The sequence below is a fragment of the Micropterus dolomieu genome, linkage group LG22 (genome assembly GCF_021292245.1).
Source record: "Micropterus dolomieu isolate WLL.071019.BEF.003 ecotype Adirondacks linkage group LG22, ASM2129224v1, whole genome shotgun sequence".
Classification (NCBI taxonomy): Eukaryota; Metazoa; Chordata; class Actinopteri; order Centrarchiformes; family Centrarchidae; genus Micropterus; species Micropterus dolomieu.
This window is the reverse complement of record NC_060171.1, coordinates 5,597,137-5,618,087: the sequence shown is the minus strand read 5'-3', so window position 1 is coordinate 5,618,087 and position 20,951 is coordinate 5,597,137. Positions and strand designations below refer to the sequence as shown.

General features: G+C 39.7%; 1 protein-coding gene across 1 annotated transcript; it reads left to right on the top strand.

Annotated features, from left to right (window-relative positions):
• Positions 1–298: 298 nt before the first annotated feature.
• tes (testis derived transcript (3 LIM domains)) lies at positions 299–18,626 on the top strand. Its single transcript, XM_046037924.1, has 7 exons — positions 299–492; positions 4,207–4,292; positions 9,344–9,902; positions 11,131–11,754; positions 13,669–13,884; positions 14,068–14,226; positions 16,252–18,626. The coding sequence occupies exons 1-7, from the start codon at positions 466–468 to the stop codon at positions 16,441–16,443; spliced, it is 1,863 nt and encodes a 620-aa protein (XP_045893880.1). The 5' UTR covers positions 299–465; the 3' UTR covers positions 16,444–18,626.
• The last annotated feature ends 2,325 nt before the right edge of the window (positions 18,627–20,951 follow it).

Here is a 20,951-nt window from a genome sequence, read left to right as displayed (position 1 = left end):
AGCATGTTTATGTATATTTATTTAATATCTTGCCATTTAGCCCACTCACTTCAAAATGTATTTACCTTATTTAATTTTTAGGCATATAAATGCATTTCTTGATCGTCCTGTTTCTTATTCATTTGACATTTGTCTCACATACAATGCAATAGTCGAAAAGTTCATACTGGTGTTTGTTATTCATCATTGTATGTATGTATGTTTGTTTGTTTATTAGTGTTAAGTAGAGCTTGCAACCTTTTATTTTGAAAATCCTGATCGGAAACAGCTTTCTTAATTCTGTAAACTTGACACCTGTGCAGAGCAGGACCTCCGAAGAGAAAACGGAGCGTGAACCCGGTTGTTGTAGGCTACTATTTCTCTGGTCCGTTTTCTATCCGTTTTGGGGTTTGACAGCTGTTTTAGTAGCGGCTCCTCTGTTCGCCTCGTCTGGACCGACTAAACGCCGCGCTTACAGACTCAAAAATGGAGATAGAGAAGGAAGTAAAAAAGGTAAGATTGCCCCCACAGTGTACTCGGTATCTCAGACTGACGGGGTAACGCCCTGAAAAGGTGTTCGGAACACTGGGCAGGTGGCGAGTGAAGTTACAGTATCCCAATCAGACGGTCAAGTTTGATCTTCTGCTTTCATTTCTGTTTTCAAAGTCATGTTTTTGCGTTTACATTTCTGGGAATTAAATTCTATAACTATTACATGCCAACTAAACAGCAGTAGGTGGTTGATAGACATTATTACAGCACTTGTAGATGTAGCCTTCTTTCTTAGCACGGTTACTTCCTTTTGAGAATATATGCCCATTTGAACTTCCTTTTGAAAGTTTGACATCGTGTCACCCACATCGTCAAAAACTTAAACGCTGTATACATAGCGATTATTTAGCAAAACGACATTAGTCACTGGAAAGATAGGCATGGGTATTGTGCATGAAATTGTCCTAGTTTAATTGCATTAATGTTTTAGTATCAGCACGTATTGCTACAAATGGTAGTTGCAAAAGTTAATTTACCAAATAATTATACAGCTGGCGATTCTAGATACAATCCCAGTAGTGTTTATAAAACTGGGGTCAGTTTCCCGCACTTGATCAATGTCATCTCTGTTTGCTTGAGCCATGGGATCCTTGCATAGACCTGCAGGTAGCTGGAAGCAGTGTAAAGGCAGGGCAGAGCTGCAGGGGTAAGAAGTGGTTAGTGTGAAGATGCAGCATCAGTCACCCAATAAGATGCAACTTTAATTTACCATCATCTTGGCTTCAGTCAATTGTACAATTAATTTTAAAATGCGGTTAAACTTGTGTCTGTATTGGCAGTCTGTACCAAACACTGGTTTGTTTCCAGCATACTTAATGTTAAACAGTGATTCTTGCTTTACATGCAGAGACAAACTGTCATTCAAAATTAATTGAAGCACATGATCCAGGATTCAACAGCCAGTGTCTTTCTACAAGGTCTTATTTGATCATTTGTTTGCTAGTCAGTGAGACTTGACTGAGTCAACTCCATTGATCTGCAGGAAACTCAATTATACAGTGTATACAGTAAACTGCTGCTGGAAAGTGGATCTGAGCAGCTGGATGACCCAGACAGGCCCAGACTGACATCTGCTTTTAATCCCTGGAGGAGATAAATAAGTCTAAAGTGGCTGCAGGTCACTGGGGGGCCTCAGTCAGAAAGAGACTGCTCTAATTACTGTGAAACTGTAACTGCCCTTTTCAAGAAAATTAACCTTTGTGTTATACAGTAATATTATGCCCAATTAAGCTCATGCAGTCTTCCAAAAAGACAGCTGAGATAATAGGTTTATAGCCTGCGAAATCACCATCACTGCAATTCTGTTAAATTTTAAGTTGTTTCTGGTGGTCTTTCTCACATTCTTCTCAAAACACCTAAATGGTTATTAAAGTTGCAGTGGTCAAGAATCTTTAGAAAACATTTCCAACTTAAGAGACATAATCCTCTCTTTGCTCAAATACATTTAAGAATTCTGTTATGGACTGGCAAGAAAATTGCCTCTAAAACCACAGCAAGAAGGCTGATCTATAATTATGATGACATTAGATAGTTGCATGTATTCATAATCTTTATCCCACCCAGATACTAAAAAGAAGAAGTTGGTCAGATGAGTCTGAGTTGTTATATTAAATCTTATGCTACTGTGTAATTAAACCAAAAACAACTGCTACAGTGTGAAGTAGGAATTGCTATATAAATATAGAAAAATCTGTTTCTGAACTGTGAGACCAACCTAATTGAATTAAACCCTGCTTTCTTCAATCTGCCTAATATAGGCACCAGTTTTGTTCTGCTATCAACTGCAGGCATTTTGCTGCACACACTATGAATAAAATACTGTGGACAAACGTTAAATAACAATTAAATTCAAATTTAATAGTTAGTGTGTTTTAGCTTCTTACGGATGTTGCAGACACAAGATGTCTTGGTCTGAGAGGAGGTGGCCCTCTGAAATTAAAATGTCTCCATAGCCAGTGACTAGTGTCATTACAGCTGCCTCTGGTCTGCAGTTCAGGCCTGCTGCAACAAAATTACTCATGAATATGACTCATCGGATCTGAACTGTATACTTTGTGTTTCAGCAAACTTGTTGTAGAGGGTTGTCACTGGAATAAATTACCCTGCAAGCTTAGTCATAATACAGAGTCACTGATCAACATCAACTGCTAATGCAGTTTGTGAAACTGTGTTCCAAGGAAAGTCACCCACACTGAGTGACCAATCATCCTCACTATGCCCGAGACATATTTAAACTTCCAAAAGTAGTGAATACTTAGCTTGGTTTGCTTTAAATCTCTGCACTTACTTTTGCATTTGAGATACTCAGCTGATGCTCTCAGAGTGCCTTAAATGAACACGGTAGATTATTTGAAATTGACAGATCACAAACCTTGTGAGCGAGACGGATTGCAAGTATGTAGTTCAGTGCCCTCTGAAAAGAGTCTATCAGGGTTAAAAACCTTTTAGTACTGATTGTTATGGGTTTGTTGACAGAATGAAAAACTGTCTGGTACTCAAAGTTGGGGACAGATTTGTAATCCTTTTTTTAAAATGTATTCCTTGTTCACGTGGTGTTAGGGTAACAATGTGCTTCTACTTTTATCAGCATACTGTAAAGCAAGTAATTTAATTTATATAGTACATGTTCAAATTAGTGCTTTAACAAACATATGCAAAATACAGCATAAGAGGTTAAAACATATATTTAAGAGAGATAATCCATTTTAAATTAGGAAGGCATAAACTATCTGAGAGATTGGTCAGGATGAAAGTGGATAATCAAAGTAAGAGAACAACAAGTTTTTTAACTGGATTTACTTAAAGTATGTTTTTTTTATTAGTTTTTATTTGACAGTCTTTCACTATATTACTAGAATGAACTGTGCTAAACAACCCCTGAAATTCTATTTATGCCGCCTACCAAAATGAAAGTAAAAGAATCCTCACTGAGATCCACTGATGTGTTTGCCAGTGTAATGATTATAACAAACTACTCAGCTAAACTCCATTCTCCTGCTCTTCAACAGCTCCCAGGAGAGGAAAGTCTCGCTACTCTGGAGGGTGTAATGGAAGTTAAAATATTGACATCACAGCTTTGCCGTTGCAAACAGTCACTGTCTGCATTCCTCAGTAGCGAGCGTCTTTTGATTCAAAAACATCTCTCCGACAAAAGGGGTGCCTGCTGGGATCCCACAAGACATTCAACAGCATTGAATAGTTGACCATATATGGTCATAAACAGCAGCAATGGCTTAAGGTGGACATTGTTTGACTCTGAAGCCAAGGAAGAAGATTCAGATGCTAAGGAAAGAGGTGCAGCATAGAGTCACCAGCTGGAAAACTGGGAAGGATAAAATCCCTGATTGCAGTTAAGGAAATTTAAGAGAAATGTTGCTGAAATATTTCTAAAGGCAAACAATTTTGCCTGGATTACAAATAACCAGAATAGTATATCCAGATTTTATTTTACCTCAAACTATTTTCAGTACAGAGTAATTATTTCACATGTTGAGCATCAAAAATGTGTTCTTCTCAATGAGTCTGGGTCAATGAGAATTCCCAGTTTAACGTTGACAAATAACAGCCTCTGTTGTTATGTCCCTGCCCTAAGGAAGCTCAGCATTTCCTTTCATTGGCTGAGCAGCCAAAACAAAACTGTGCACTTGTAATATTCCTCATGTGCTCTGTTTACAGATGACCCTCGGACACGAGTTTGGTGCTGGAGCGGCCTGTTTGAAATGCAAGGACAAGTGTGAAGGCTTCGAGCTGCATTTCTGGAGGTTTGTACAGCTTCTGTCAAGCAGCATAGAAATGTCACAGAAACAATCTTGACAGTGGCAAGTCAGTCTTAATCCCCAGCTTTCCTGTGTTTAGACTAGAAATATTAAAGTAATTTAAGTGAATCAGCTGAAACTAAAGGTGGCCTACAGTAGAAAACTGGTTTTCTTGGGCAGTTGTCAGGTATGTTAGTATATAATTATGAAGCAAGACATAAAAAAGCATGCTTATTCAGCACATTATTTCCGTTTTATTTCCACATTATAATACAAGAAGAGCAAATAAAACTTCAATTCATGGGCCAGACTGGTCAATAATACTTTCCTCTTTGCTTAATTAAAAATACTCTGATAGCAGCAGGAGTCGTGGTCTGAGAGCAACATGCTGATCCTGAGTACAGCCGCTCCCTATGTCTTTGAGTCCCACGTCTGATCAGTTTATTGTTATAAGAACAGTGGAAATATCAGGGCAATGTTAATTTACTGTTGATGACTCTACGTCTAATTAGTGCTGAGATTGGGGTGGTGAAGCATTCATGGGTGCTTCTGGTTCTGATTCAACAAAATAACTAATTGGATAAGATGCTCACATAAGTTATAGTGTAGACACCAGGCCAGAAATTTCATAGTTTTAGGGGCAATTTTCTGAGGGCACAAAGGCCATAAGTTTAAAAAATATGATTTTGATTCACTTAAATAGACAAATCCATTTGGAAAAGCAGTAATGCCTTTTTAGTAAACATTTCTATCAAAATAATACTTTATTTACCCGGAGAGAACATGCAAACTCCACACAGAAAGGCCGGGGCAACCGGGGTTTGAACCCACAACCTTCTTGCTGTGAGGCGACTGTGCTAATCACTGCACCACCGCTCCAGCCCACAACATTAATTAATAACATTAAAACCATTTAATCAATAACATTCTGAATTGCTGATGATGGAAGTAATGAAGGAGCCTTCCCGCTTCCTTCTCATCTGTTTTATACAGTCTATGGCTGCACAGTATTGATCAGGCAGGAGTAGGGCTGGGCAATAAAACAATAATGATAATTATCGCAATATAATTTTTGTCTATCAATAAAATAAATGTTCAATATATCGTCAATAAAATGGTTTAATTCATTGGAATCACAGACAAATTAGCACTTAATTTTTCTATTAAAATATTTATTTTGTTGAGGAAAAGGGACTGAAAAAAAATTTACTAATCATATTTGTAAATAGTTTTTTACTATAATAGTTCTGAAAGTGTTTGTCACATTCTGACCATAAAGAAATGTTTAACCACATAATTAACCATCTGGTTTCTTCAATTTTCATTCAGGAGCAAAAATCAGCCTTTAAACTTGAAAGAAATAACGATTCGACATTTATTGTGATAATTATCGATATCGAATGATATGAAATGTTTTTATCGTGATAACATTTTTGGCCATATCGCCCAGGCTTAGGCAGGATAAACGAGCTGCATTTGTATTACTCACACCACATGATTGTGTTACCGTTACAATTAAGTTCAAGTTTCTGCTGCTGCACCACCAGACTGCAGAGCAGCTTTTCCCCCCAAGCTTTCAAACTCAAATTCATCCTAAGCACTTCTCCATTGACTATAGTTTATTTCTATTTACTATTCTATTTTTTTAATTGCCTCTATATTAATGTAAATTGTCTGCTACGTAGCAGAAGGAAGTTACAAACTCAATTTCATTCTATAACCTGTTGTATCGTGACAAAATAAATCTACCTACCTACCCATGTACTAACATTACATTGCTGGGCAGACGTGACAGGAGAAGACAAAGAGGCAGGGTGGGCATAATATTTTCATCAAGGCCAGACAGAGGGGCTGTGAAACTCCTGCCCTGGCACTGGTAAAATTTAAAATAATTTTAAAAATGTCGGACCGTGTACGGGTAGTCTCTACCCAGGGTTCTCTGCCTTGCTCCCCCTGTCTGTCACAATATATGGATTTATTTGAACCAGTGACTCATGAAATACTGCTCTGTCTGGACAATCATCCACACTTGGCTAGTTTTCCTGAAGACAACACCAGGTCCCCCGATGGCCATCACAGCATCAGCACAAAGGCCCACCACGGGTCTGTGGTGGTTTTAATGTGTCTGACATTCAGCCTGGAATGCTGTACTGTTACAGTCAGACAGGGGGCTTACTTATCATGCCAAGTTGGATCTGTAGGGATCTAGAGCAGGCAAATTCCTTTGTTTTTGTTGTTGACTGAAGACATTTGGGTTTAAGATCAAAAGATGAGTATGAGACAAGAGTTCAGATTTTCATCTTTCTTTTCCTGGTATTCACATCTAGATGTGTTAAACAACTTAGGACATATCACCGTTTGTATCAGACCACAGTATTCATTGGTGAGCAAATGTAGAGGAACAAATAATCTTAAAGTAAATAACATTTAATATTTGGTGGTACAACCCTTGCTTGTAATAACTGTCTCAAGCCTGCGACCCATCGACATCACCAAACTGTTGAATTCTTCATTTGTGATACTATTCCAGGCTTTTACCGCAGCTTGTTTTGGGGTGTTTCTCCCTTCAGTCTCCTCTTAAGGAAGTGAAATGCAGCTCTACTGGGTTAAGGCCAGGTGGCTGACTTGGCCAGTCTGAAACCTTCCACTTCTTTCTCCTGATGAAGTCCTTTGTTTTGTTGGCAGTGTGCTTTGGCTCATTGTCCTGCTGCATGATAAACTTCCTCCACATTAGTTTCAATGCATTTCTCCGTAAATTGGCAGACAAAATGTTTCTGTCCACTTCTGAATTCATTCTGCTGCTACCATCATCAGTTACATCATCAATAAATATTAATGAGCCTGTTCCAGAAGCAGCCATGCACGCCCAAGCCATGACATCACCTCCAGCATGCTTCACAGATGAGCTTGTATGCTTCGGATCATAAGCACTTCCTTTCTTTCTCCACACTTTGGTAGAGATTAATCTTGGTCTCATCAGTCCATAAGATTGTGTTGCAGAACTTTTGCGGCTCATCTCTGTACTTCCGATTCTTACTGCTGATGAGTGGTTTGCATCTTGTGGTGTGGCCTCTATATTTCTGCTCTCTGAGTCTTCTTCCAGCAGTTGATTGTGATACCTTCACCCTGCACTGTGGAGGTCGTTGGTGATGTCCCTTACTGATGTTTTGGGCATTTTCTTTCACAATATTTCTGTCCTCAACTACTACAGTAGTTGAGGACATGAGCCGACCTGTTGGACGTCTGTTGCTCAGTACACCAGTAGTTTCTTTCTTTTTCAGGACATTCCAAATTGTTGTGCTTGCTATTCCCAATGTTTGTCCAATGGCTCTGGTCGATTTTCCTTCTTTGCTCAGCTTGACAGTGGCTTGCTTTTCTCCCCTAGACAGCTCTCTGGTCTTCATGTTGGTTTATCCTCTTTAACAGGAAATGCAGTCTTTATAGGTTTGAACAAAGGATGAAAACTTGTCACGCAGAGCTATTTAATGTTTGGACAATCAAGCTAAAAGGCAACACCTGGGCAACAAGAACCATCTGTCAGTCACATGTTCCAATAGTTTTGCTCACTTGAAAAATGGGTTCAATCAAAGGGTGGTATGTCCTGAGTTGTTTAACACATCTAGATGTGAATACCATATTTGTTTTTGTTGTTAAATCTGTCGCTCTCCCCACTGTGCTTAAACACAGCATGCATCTGTCTTTTCACTGCAACCCTGCTTCGCGATGTAACGTAAGGTATTTATTACTTTAAAAAGTAACAGTGTCAGTGGAACGTTTTCTCATACTGTGATGGTTAAACTTTGCAATCGATCCACAGTTCACCTGTGTGCCGAACCGTGCAGAGGGACAAAAAAAAAAGTTTCTAAACATCCCTCCGCTGTTTTCTAACAGATCGCGCTCTGTTATAGCCTCAGAAACAGATAACATGAAGGAGGAGAGAGGGAAAGATGTGTGTGAGTAGCCATTTTCTGTGAGTTTTAAAATAAAATTTACAAAGGAAGAGTTTTCAATTCAGGTTATTATTTCATGACAAATTCCACAAAAAATAATTGTTGTAGTTATTACACTACTACACCACCATTACATTTTTCCTGTCCACACCCTGTAGAGGTAGCTCGCACACACCAAGGCGTGCGCACACCACACTTTGGGAATCGCTGATCTAGAGTATTTTACTATCTACTATACACTGTAGTGTATATGCATATAAAGGCTTTGTTAGAATGCTGTATGCACTAAATGCTTTTACATTCCTAGCTTTTTTGCATACCTAGTTTAAGGCTTTCCTCAACTCCAAAACTATGCTGCATATTCATAATGTTCATTTACAATACTTTTCAATCGGTCCACCTCAGCTCCACCTCTTTGCCCATTTTTGGATTAGCCAGAATCGGCAAAGATGGCGACGGTTGGAGCCACTGGGAGCCACCCACATTGAGCTTCACTACAGCTCTTCAGAATCCCACTAATTGTGAATCATATAACAAATCATAATATCTGTCAAATATTGTCAAAAAGTAATATGTGATTTTATTTATTTATATATATTTTTTTACTATATCTATGTAAACCTACATCCAATAAGGTTTAAACAGGTTGACACTGCTGAGAGAAATATGTGGGCCTGCTCATGCTGAAGCATGCCTAGCAGTCATAAATTATGTCTGTTGCTCTACAAATATGAAGCAAGTTGTGTTGAGGCATGTGAAAAGTGCAGATATTTGAATTTAACACTGAGCTGTTTGCATTGGTATAGTATTGTAGTAAAGTTGTACCAGATTCTAATTGTTGTGGTAAGAAAAATTACAAAAGAACAGCATGTTTGTTTAAAAAATAATACAGTTAAAAGAGGCTAATTCAAGATATTTCCAAAGCAACATAATAATATGTAACCTGTAGAAAAGGCAATTGGAAAAAATAAAGACATGGTTCCACACTAAATCAAGCATCAATAAAATTGTAGGAATTCACGCATAGAAGCATGAGACAACTTTAAAAAAATATTCGTAAATCTTGAAAAATCCAAGTTGTAAGTGTTTTCCTCTCCTCCTCTGCAGAAAAATCTGCCGAAACTGTAAATGTGGCCTCACAGAGCACAACGTGCAGATGGAATCGGAGGAGAACAAGAAGGTAGGCAAGCTGTTCGAGGACACCAAGTACACCGGCCTCATCGCCAAGCTGAAGACGGATGGCATCCCCAGCTACGATGGCAGTATGATGACCATTACTCTGCCCAGCCCTGCCACTGCTTACGTTGTACCGCCGAGTGCTTCTTCCACTGTGGTGCCCCCCTCTGCCATAGCTGGTTCTGTACAGCCTGCTGGAGCTGCTGCAGGTACAGCACCCGGCAGGCCTCAGGCTCCGCATCAGGCTCCGCATCAGGCTCCGCATCAGGCTCCGCATCAGGCTCCGCATCAGGCTCCGCATCAAGCTCCGCATCAAGCTCCGCATCAGGCTCAGCCTCAGCCTATACCTGCCAGTGTCACTCCTATCAAGGCTAACAAAGTGCCTGTTGCTGTCAGTGCCACATCAGCCAGTGTGGTACCAGTCCCCAAAGATGTGCCAATGAAGCCTGTCACCTATGACTGGGCACCACCAGTAGCCAATAAGTATCTGGTAAGAGTTAAAACTAGTGCTAAATTAATTAGATTAATTATTTAAGTCAGTTTTCAAGAGCAAATGCCATTCTCTGGTTCAAGCTTCTCAAATGAGAAGAGATGCTGCTTTCGTCTGTTTTTATATCACTGAACATTAAATGTCTTTGGGTTGTAGACTGTTGGTCAGACAAAACAAGCAATTTGAAGACGTCACATAAGGCTCTGATTAATTGACAAAACAAAATTGATAGATTAATGGATAATAAAAGCATGAACTGCCTAGTTCAACCATTACTAGGATTAATAGGGATTGCAATATTTATTATACATTAAGTAACAAATAGAATTTGGTGATACAACAAATGCATCAGCTATAGGATGAATCTACAGCCAAGACTTTCTTGGGGGGGTGTAGTTTTAATCACCCAAAAAGTAGCTTTGCCTTTATTCATTGTTGGCCTGTGCCTGCACTTTGTCCTAAACAGCATAAGATCGCTCTGTGCTGTGACTCAAGTGGTATCATGTGGGTGTGTGCTCCATTTAAAGGCTTTGTAATCAATTATTCATTGCCGTTTGTTTAGTTTTGTAGATGTGACATACAGTGGTTCAAGCTGTGGAAAGCTTTGGCATTGTCTAACTGTAATCAGCCTGTGCCATTAGTAGTTCGGAAACAAAGTGTCGATTGTCCTATTGCTTTTATAAAATGTTTACAAGAATGATAGCAACTACCAACTGAATCTTAGCTGCTCAGTTGTTAAACAGGGACATCACATTATATTAGTATCTTGGAAACGAGAACTAACCAAAATAACCTTGAAAAACATCAATGTTAACTCACAGTTGATTTAAACTTAACTCAGCTGTTCATAAGTAAAGACTAAGACTGTTTGATGGTTTCTAGTTTAGTATGAATATGCCATAGATACATTAATTGCTCAACTGCTTTGTCTTATCTGAAGTTTACAAGGTCTGTTTCCCCTGAGCAGAACCAGGATAAAGTTTTGGAACACTCTTTGGAACATGTTAGTTTAGTCTAGTACTGTATCTTAAGGACCCTTGTTTTGGGCATGTCTTTCTCACCACAAGCCTCTGTTTCAAAAGTTTTTGTTAAAAGAAATAACCCTTACTCTCTTTCTGATTGGTCCAATACTTCTTTTTGTGCCGTCATCTCATCTCTGTCCTTCACACAATCTTTGTTTATCCCATCTGAGCTAAACTGTATCTTCAAAATTTTCCCTGACTTCCAGGCGGTGCGTTACATTGAGCTGCTCCCACCAGAGAAACGTCCGGTGACCGGTACAGAGGGAGCTGCTTACCGCCGGCAGCAGATGGCATGCCAGCTGCCCGAGCATGACCAGGACCCGTCCATGTGCCATGAGCTGAGCCCAGCCGAGGTCAAGCAAATGCAGCAGTATGTCCGCAAGTACAAGGATGAGGCCCTGGGGGTCGGAGATGTTATACTGCCTGAAGAGATGGCTCTGGTTCAGGCAGGAGGGCAGGGTGGAGCTGGGGCTGGAAGCGCACCTGGTGCTGGTGGAGCAGGGTTTGGACCTGGGGTTGGTACACCTGGAGCTGATGCTGGCCCTGGGGCCGGTGGTGGAGCTGGAGGAGCTGGATTTAGACCAGGAGTTAGTGGTGCTAGAGCTGGTTCTGGGCCAGGGGCTGCAGGACCTGGAGCTGGGGCTGGAGGTCCTGGCTTTGGACCTGGAGCAGGGGGTAGAGGAACTGGTGGTGCTGGGCCAGTTTCAAGTCCTGGGGGTGGACTGTCTTCTGGCTTTGGGCCCGCTGGAGGAGCCATGGGTACTACTGCCACTGCTGGAGCCATTGGCGTCCCTGGAGCTCAGCAACCTGGACTACCACAAAAGGCCTTTGTAAGTTGCCTGTTCATCAGTCTGTCACTTTCCTGTACATCTACACTATTGGCATTAAGGTCAGATCAACTGGTTGAAATTATTCATTTTTAACAATTAACAACAGGCATCTAATCTCCTACTTCCAGGAGCTCTGTACTGTAAAATAAATTATAATAAATCAATGCAGTAGTGCTTAACATCATAAGGTGTAGGCAACTTTTTGCACTAACTGGGTACGAACAATACTTTATTGTTACTACTCGGCTTTGGCAACATTCTTAACCAGTTTCTGAGACCTGACTGTTGCTGTTCTTACATCGAGAACGGGAATTATTATAGAGGATATTGCTTTAATGTGATGCAACAGGATAATGCTACTGGCTCTCAACCATTTTGGCTTGTGAGCCCTTTAAAATTAAGCAGTGTCTACTTGTGGTCCCTTATGACAGATTGTGTATATCTGCCATAGAGGGATTTCCCCTGGATTGTTTCCTGACTTTAAAAGTTTATGACTTTAAAACTCATAAAAAAAGGACAGTAAATATATGTAGCAGAACAATATCTTTATGCTTCCTTGTACCACGAATCATCTGACGACCCCTCAGATTTATCTGATGATCCCATGGGGAGGTCAGTCCGTGCCTCCAAGCTGGGAACCATGGTTATAAAGAGTGTCTTGAAGGTGTGATTAACTCCTGTTATTACTCTAGCTAATTATGTGAGCACTAGTCCATAGTTTAGGTCATATGTATGTACAACCTGATGACTTGGTTACTTAGGTAGTGACTGTTTTACCCTGTTTTTGTACCAGTGCATTACAGTCAGTAATAATTACAAGAAGCACTGTGTAACTCCTAGACAGGACACTAGGTGGACGCATAAGACCAACTCTGACGTAGCCTTCCCCATTCAGGATGAGGAGAGTGATTTAATTATAATTCACAGTGGGTCTTGAGTCAAAACAGGAGTTGTTTTTTTGGATCTCATCATCACCATGTGCAGTCATATAATCCGTGCTCTGTGGAGTCTTATGATGTATACCTCCCTTTAGTTCTGCTGTGACTCATGAATAAACAAAGGGGTCTGATATTGAAACAAGAAGCAGCAGTGGTTATGGAAGAGCAACAGTGAGTGCACCAACTTCTCATTCTTTTCATTTTTTTCCCTTTCTTTCTCTTCTGTTACAAGCTCATTGTCTTTTTCATGAGCCCATGTTCTTATATTCTCCCACTCTCTTAGGTTTATCCTCCATTGTAATTCCTAATTTCCATGGCTGCGCTCTTCTCTCCTGTCAGGGAGTGTCATAATGACTTTACATATCTCTACCTTCACCTTAACTCCACCATCATCTCAACTTAATTGCCAACATCCAGGCCAGGTCACATTGGCTAGGCCCATGTGTTGTAAAGAGGAATTTTCTGCAGGAAAATGTGTCGTTCAGGGAGTACTGTGATTGGAGGCAAAGAGTTCAAATCTTTAGTTTACTTTGTCAGATCAAATGAGTTTGTCTTGAATTGGCTCAAAGAGAAGGCTGTTACCCTTTGTGTAAACCTACTGTGTTTGTTAGAATCAAAGGGACTGTAAGAAATCTTTTCATGGCAGGATGTAATTGACTGGTCTGACACGGTTTTGTCTTACACATACCATATCTATATGATAGTATACTTCGTCACTTCGAGTTCTGGGAACTTATGATGGTTATGATTTTCACTTGATTTTGACATTTTATAGTCTTAATGACTGATCGAAATATAATCCTTAGGTTATTGGAAAATGAAGATTATCATCAGTTGCAGACCAATTATAAACCAACAAAGAAGAAAACTGAATTGGACAATTATTGAGTTTTACATCACCTGTTAATGTTAAATCCAAATCCACCCACCATACCAACAATCTCTCTCTCTCTCTTCTCTCTTCTTTCCCTTCAAGTCATGTAATCACTGCCAGCAGCCCATGCGTCTGGGCGAGCCAGCTGTCTATGCTGAGCGGGCCGGCTATGACAAGATGTGGCACCCAGCATGCTTCGTGTGTTGTACTTGCAACGAACTACTGGTGGACATGATCTACTTCTGGAAGAAAGGCAAGCTGTACTGTGGACGCCACTATGGAGACAGCGAGAAGCCACGCTGTGGAGGCTGTGATGAGGTGAGAGGATATTACCATTTCAAGTATTTTGGAAGTTATTAGTAGTTTTGTTTACGTTTCATTGCAACACTACTATTGTGTGGTATTGGAAGCAAAATTTAAATTGTGCATGCATCAGTTTTACTGTAGTTTTGATTTTGGTAGCACTATTCTATCTACGTTTTGATGCTTGTCTGTCCACAGCTGATCTTCAGTAACGAGTACACTCAGGCTGAGGGCCAGAATTGGCATCTGAAGCACTTCTGCTGTTTTGACTGTGACTGCATTCTCGCCGGAGAGACATATGTGATGGAGAAAGACAAGCCTGTCTGCAAGCCCTGCTACATGAAGAACTATGCTGTGGTAAGACAGACTTGCTTTCTCTGGGTTTCTTTTTAAACAGAATGGAAAAATTAGTATTTGTTTGTCGGAAGCTGTTTTCCAAACCACATTCAGATCCCCAATTGCATAGATTTTTAACTTGAGTGGCCCTAACTCAGGTGACACCCCCAACCCTAGGAAAAAGTCCTGTTGTGGCCAGCTAGGCAAACCATGATGGGGCAAGTTAATTTCTCTACTCTTTTTAACAAAATGGCAATTCAAAGTGCTTAACATAAGACATAAGTGTATTGAGAAAAGAAACAAAAGGCAATATAAAAAGACACACTTAAATAGGGAAACATTTAATTACAGTGCACAGCAATATATGAATAAGTAGTCTCTAATTTAATGTAATAAAAAGCAGTCTTATGCCCTGATTTAAGAACTGAGGGTTCTGGGAGTTTGTCTGCAACCGTAGGATTTTAAAGTAATTTTTTATCACAAACAGGAAGCTAGTCTAAAGTTCTGAGAACAGAAGTGATGTGATCTACTTTCCTGGTCTTAGTGTTCAGCTGCAGCTGTCTGATAAATGCATGGACATGCTTTTCTAAATCCTGTTGAGACATAATACCTCTAATTCTTGATATATTCATAAAGTGACTGTAGGCTGATGTTGTAATTGTCTTAATGTGGATGTTAAAATATAGGTCTTGAGTCTATGACTTCTAGACTTCTTTCCTGGTTTGTGGTTTAGTTCAGTTTAGTTAGTGCCTAAAGCTGAGCACTGACTTTTAATCATTCTTCCTTGGCTCCAAAAGCAGATACTTCAGTTTTATCTTTGTTTGATTAAAGGAAATGTTGGCACATCCAATCATTTGTTCAATGCGCCTGCTTGTATGGGACCAGAGTCAACTGGTGACATAGTTATCATAATTATGCAGACGACACACACTTTTATATAACATTTTATGTTGTTTTCCATAGTCTGATTCAGCGGGAGCATGTAGATGTTTAACAGAAGAAGCCCGGGTATGAAGCTTTGGGGAACTCATGTCATTGCTGCTGTGGTGCGGTTCAAATCCTGACTACAAAACGTTAAAACTGTAAAATTGTGTTTAGGGCCAGGAAGCTTTTCAATGATTTTACTTGAGAAGGGGAGATTTGATATCAGCCTATACAAAGTTGTTCAATAGTAATGTGTCTAGATTGTTCTTTTTTTTTTAGAGTGGCTTAATAACTGCAGTTTTCAGGGTCTGTGGGAAATAGATTAGAGAAATGTTCGTATTTGCAGATCTGATCCCATCTAGTTACAAAACAGTAAAATCCTCATGTGCCTGCATTGTGATTGAGTAGTTTGACACGGGGTATCGCAGGTCATTAGGGTTTGTGTTAAAGGGTCTCATGCAGGTTGAACAACAGACCTCAGGATAAAACTGATATAAAAGAATGATTGTAAATGAAAGCTGGCCACCCTAAGCCAAGAATGTGAAGCACTCAGCATGTGTTTACATGATTTATCCAACATAATCCCCTGCAACGCCACTGTTCTGTAACTTCATACTTGCCTTCACTTCTGACTGTGTCATTATAGATTTTATATATATATATATATATATATATATATGTTGAGAACTGTACTTACTTTAAGTATTTTAAGGTAGACACACCACATGGTTACAAAGCCATTGGTAATGACAAATAAATATTTAAAAAAAGCTAATATAATTTATTTTTTAATGCGCCATGAGTTATTTTTAAAAAGAACATGTCTGTCAAGTTTCTGGATTTTAGACCTTGTCCCAAAACTTAATTGGCTTTAAAACATCCAAAAGAACTTAATGCTTTTCACCATGAACAGTTCTGACCAATATTTGTTACATTTTTGAGCACACTGGTATTTTTTAAAGTGTAGGTGGTGTATGTGTATGTCTGTGCTGTTGTGTACAAAGGAAAAGGCAAAATGTCTAAAATCTAAATGGAAAGATTGAACAATATGAAAATGAATGGTGAAAAACTTAAAATAAATGACTATGTGCCATGACATCATTATATCCTCCCTCATCCCAGAAATGCTCAGCCTGCCAGAATGCGGTAGAACCCGAGGCCCAGAGGGTTTCCTACGGCGAATCCCACTGGCACGCCGAGCCACAGTGCTTCAAGTGTTCTGGATGCTCCAAGTGCCTGATCGGCCAGCGTTTCATGGCAGTGCAGGGCTTCCTCTTCTGCTCTGCGGAGTGCAAAAAGAAAACCATGGCTTAGAGGGCCAGAACACCCTCCCTCCATCTTCTCCACAACCACTTGTGAAACCAGGACAGATTGAGCTTAGACTAGAACCAGAGCAGGGAAGACAAACACAGGTGCAGCTGGAATAGGGCAGATATGTTGGACTATGGTTGTGTTAACAAAAAGTAGAGTGCCTGATAATTCTTAATATAGAGATGTACTATAATAATAAGTCCATTTGTATTTAGGTGCTCTTTTCTTTCTGTCAATGGAAGACCACAGTATTGATAAATCTGTCTAAACTAGACACTTAAACTTCTACCTTCTGGTTTGTCCTTTGCCTTAAAATCAGCTGTCTTCTTTGAACAAGTAGATGTTTTGTTGCTTTTCTTGCACTGTGTTTTCTTACTGATGAGATTAATTTTGTATTGGTTGGAAGCGGCAATCTAGTTTAATTTTAAACCTGTATCAGTTTAATGGTAATAGCGCTATTGTGACCCAAATAACCCACTGCTGATTTAATGTACCAACTTGTACTGCTTTCTTCATAGAAAAAACTACTGATATTCACTCTCATATGCAGCAATATGACCAGCAATATTAGCCAGGTTTTTGGGGTTGATTTGCACTGTATTCCAGTTAAAACTGAAATCAAATAATAGTAATCTTAATCAAATCATTATGCAGTAGGATTTTGTTTCTTTTGTATTAAGAATTTCAACTTCCTGAATTCAGGTGACAGGTATGGAAGTAAATTGCCCTAACTCTGGTAACATTTGGCCACAAGCAGCTACTTATTACACATTGTCAAATGAGGTGTATAGTATCATTTTCATAGTATTTTAGGGGACAAAACAGTGTGGGGAATTCCAGTATACATCACCTGCTACCAGTTTATGTGGTGTACCTCTGCAAACTATGCTATAAAAACAACAGCCTTGCAATTAAGTTGTGGTATGTAGACATGGTGTATGACATGGGTATTTATAACATTGTCCCCTTAATGTATGTTAATATGGATAAACAAAGTGCACAAAAAATATGGATTATAGCATTTGCTTTTAAATGACAAATTGGTAACGCTCAAACTTTATCCTCAGAAAAAGCTGTTGAATTAATGAAACAGCTATCTAATATGGTCTTAAAATGATCCGCACCTCCACCGCACATAACTGCCGCTAGGGAATGTTCAAGAACAGCGTACTTCATAAAGAGTTGTTCTACGTAACCCACACACAGCAGCTGTCTTTTGATTTAAGATAAAACGTTTCAATATTACTCAGAATGACTGAAAAGCAGGTAAAAAATCTTACGTTTCCTCTGCTAGAGTCATCTGCTGCATTGGCTGCAGTGGTCAGTGTTACTGCGGGACCAGAGGGGTCTGTGAGCGTGACTGGCTGGCCGGCTCGCGAGCTACTCCCACCGGTCGGCACAAGCTTTCCCCGCCACCACTTGCGGAGCTCATTCTGTTGCTGGCCTCCGTCTGGCGTGCGCAAAGATGATGCAGTGAATCTGTTTTGAAAACAAAGGGGAGGTCTCTCCATGACTCAAACGCCTTTCCAATGTGGACCCGTATTTTTGCCCGTTGATCTGATTCTCATTTTGGCAGTCGGGCTTCAGCAAATAAAACTTTTTTTTGTTTGTTTTTATCTTTACATGGAGTTTGTATTGGAATCTGTGTTGTGCTGGGAGCTGGTTGTTTTTCGGCATTACCGGTCTCCATTTTGTTAGCTAGACAGCTAGATTTTGAAAGTCTCCAATGGAAATAAATCCCACCCCCTCCCTTCAGCTTCCAAAGCCATTCACTAAAACACATTTAGGTAGATAAGCAAGTAGTCCAGCCAATCATTTCATTTGTTCGGCGCTTTTTTCAATGCTGCATCTGCCACAGATACTGGATTTTTAATTTTTTTGTTAGCACATTTGATTGCTGTTGGCATGTAAAGGGAGTTTCAACAAATATAACAATACTAAATAAAACAAAATACTTCTGAATAAATTGCCTACCCCACCTTTAATTGAGGAAAACACTGGAAATTGCTTCATATAAAACTATTTTGTGTCACTATTTTTGTGCCATGTTTTTCCTTTTATGCAATAAACTGCACTTTAAATAGGTTTTTCTTTTTCCAGTAATCCCTGATTACATGATTCCCTGAATGCATGTGAGTTTTTCACTTAACAGCTAATAAAAGCCCCTACAGAGGTCTTTTCACTTATGCTTGATTATCTTCCCAACATCTCTTTCTCTCCTGTTTAAGTTTTTTTTTTTTTGCACCTGTTGCATCAGCAGAAAATAATTACTGCAGGGCACTCAGGCTTGATGTAGCCAGTGAAGGTTAGCAGTGATGTGGCTGATCACAAGCTTCACAACATCTAGGCAGCAGAAAATAATGGAAAAGGCTGCCCTTTTATTGATATTTCTCACAACAGAAATTTGGACTTGCCATAGCAAACTACAGGTTAAACTGATAACAAAAAATTGTGCCTCCTTTCCATGAAATGTTCCAGTGAGCCGAGATACAAGACATTGGAACATGGTCTCTTAAATTGAATGCTGCCATCGTTAATGTTATTAATTACACTTGTGCTTTTCCTACTATGACATGTCTTCCCTGAAAGAAGTCATTGTGGTGACCTCATGTAATCATGGCTCCATCATAACTTCAACCTGAGCAGACATCTAATCATTATGACTGAAAAAATTTGCGTGGATGTACAGAGCCTTTGCTTATTGAGAAATAAGCTGCATCAAGTCCATTTTATATACACATGTACCGTATGCTAATTGTATACAGACTATGATCAGTGCGCATTGGAAGATGTTCATTACTATCCACAATTTACACAACACTTTAAAAATTTATTTTATGCACCTGTGAGCAGCTCCTCTGTTTTCTTTTGTGGGGTCATAGTGCACATCAACATCAAAATAAAATATTAAGTGGATTTAGTATGCATACTGAAAATGTTTCTACTAGTTTTCACACACCTAAGCAAATTAAAACGTGTTGATGACTCTTAGCCCTTACTTGTACACAGTAACCATCAAGCAGAGACCTTGTATGTTACATCCTGTTGGTGGAGTATGTTTTCGTCAAGAAATTGCTTTACCTTTAGTAGTTATTAGAACAGCTCCTGATGAGCTCTCTGACGTATCAGCTGTTATCGTATCACTTTGATGGGAGTTCTGCAGCTGGCCGGCCGTGATGGAAAAATCTCTCTGAGAGGCTTGTGTTTTCATTCGCTATGTGGAAACTGAGCACAATTCAAGGAAGCTCCATCTCTGAGAACCCCCATTGTCTTCAATGGCAGTTGGCCCAAAACTGCACTGCTATTTCCCCTCTTTCAACCACAACTCTACCAGACCTGATGTGACTGAATCGCCTGACAAGCTCCAGGATCACCCAGTCATAACCTCTCTCCAACACCTTCCTGTGTCCTTTCTCTTATTTTCTTGTGTCAGAAATTCCTTGCTTTTCCAGTTCTTCCGTCACAGGAAGTCAGGGCATTTTGGGCATTGGGCTTGCAGTGTTGATCTAATAATCAAAGCCGTTCTTTTTTGAACAAAATATAATTGTTATATAATAGTGCAGACTCACTGTCTCACTGTAATTTGCATCGTGTTAAAGTTTACTGCCTTTTCTCCATCACACACCTCCTGTGCTGCTCTCCTCAGTGGAGGGGAACTTTTTTGCTCTTCAGCTCCATGCTTGCTCGCGGAGAAATGGAGTTGAGATGCTGAAGTGTTGATTGGCTTGTGGTTTACCTCACCAACACCAAATTATGATTAATGTTTATGGTTCTTCTGAGGGAGCTGGATGATGCTGATGTGTAGCAGACAATTAATAGACCCTTGATGACAGAGCAGCATTCTCTGCCCTCCATGAGTCACTACATCAGTTGTATTAGACATGGGTAATGAAGTACTGAAGTAGAAATCAGAAAGCCCAGATCTAGTAAACTCCACCTACCTGACACTGCTTGCCTTCTTGGCAAAAAAAAATGATGACCCCTCTGCCAATTTCCAGTTCCATTTTGTCTGTTAGTTACAGATTTCAATGAAATTTAAAAGCAAGGCCATATGCCAAAGAAGAAATTATTAGTTTTTGATGCACAGCGCCCATTATTTTAAAGCACTTTTTAGCACACACCATTCAAACAGCGAAGGGTAGCTGCAAAGATGTCCTTGGTTTAAGATATTCCACCTAATCTTTGCCACATGAGACAATGCTTTAGGTGTGGCCTACTTGACATAAACATAAATGGCATTTTAAGGTATTTCTACAGGTGGTAAAATCTAAATGACTATGACTATCATCAGTCTTACTTTCTTATATCATAATGTGTATTTTGACAAAGATTCAGACGTGGATTAAAATCATCTAAACATTTTCTGTTAAAAATCTAGAAGGCTGTGCATCCTATTCACTTTCTGAGTCAGATCTAATTTGTAAAAGCTTGTGAAGCTATGACACTCTGCTATCAGAGCTATTCTTGCAACTGTGGCATAGTGGCAGTTTGCCGTTGGTGCGTGTTGCCAG

Excerpts from the sequence above, each read along its gene's own strand:
- tes (XM_046037924.1), top strand. The coding sequence starts at position 466 with ATGGAGATAGAGAAGGAAGTAAAAAAG. Across the intron at positions 9,903-11,130 it reads CAGTAGCCAATAAGTATCTG|GCGGTGCGTTACATTGAGCT; the intron begins GTAAGAGTTAAA and ends CCTGACTTCCAG. Across the intron at positions 13,885-14,067 it reads GCTGTGGAGGCTGTGATGAG|CTGATCTTCAGTAACGAGTA; the intron begins GTGAGAGGATAT and ends GTCTGTCCACAG.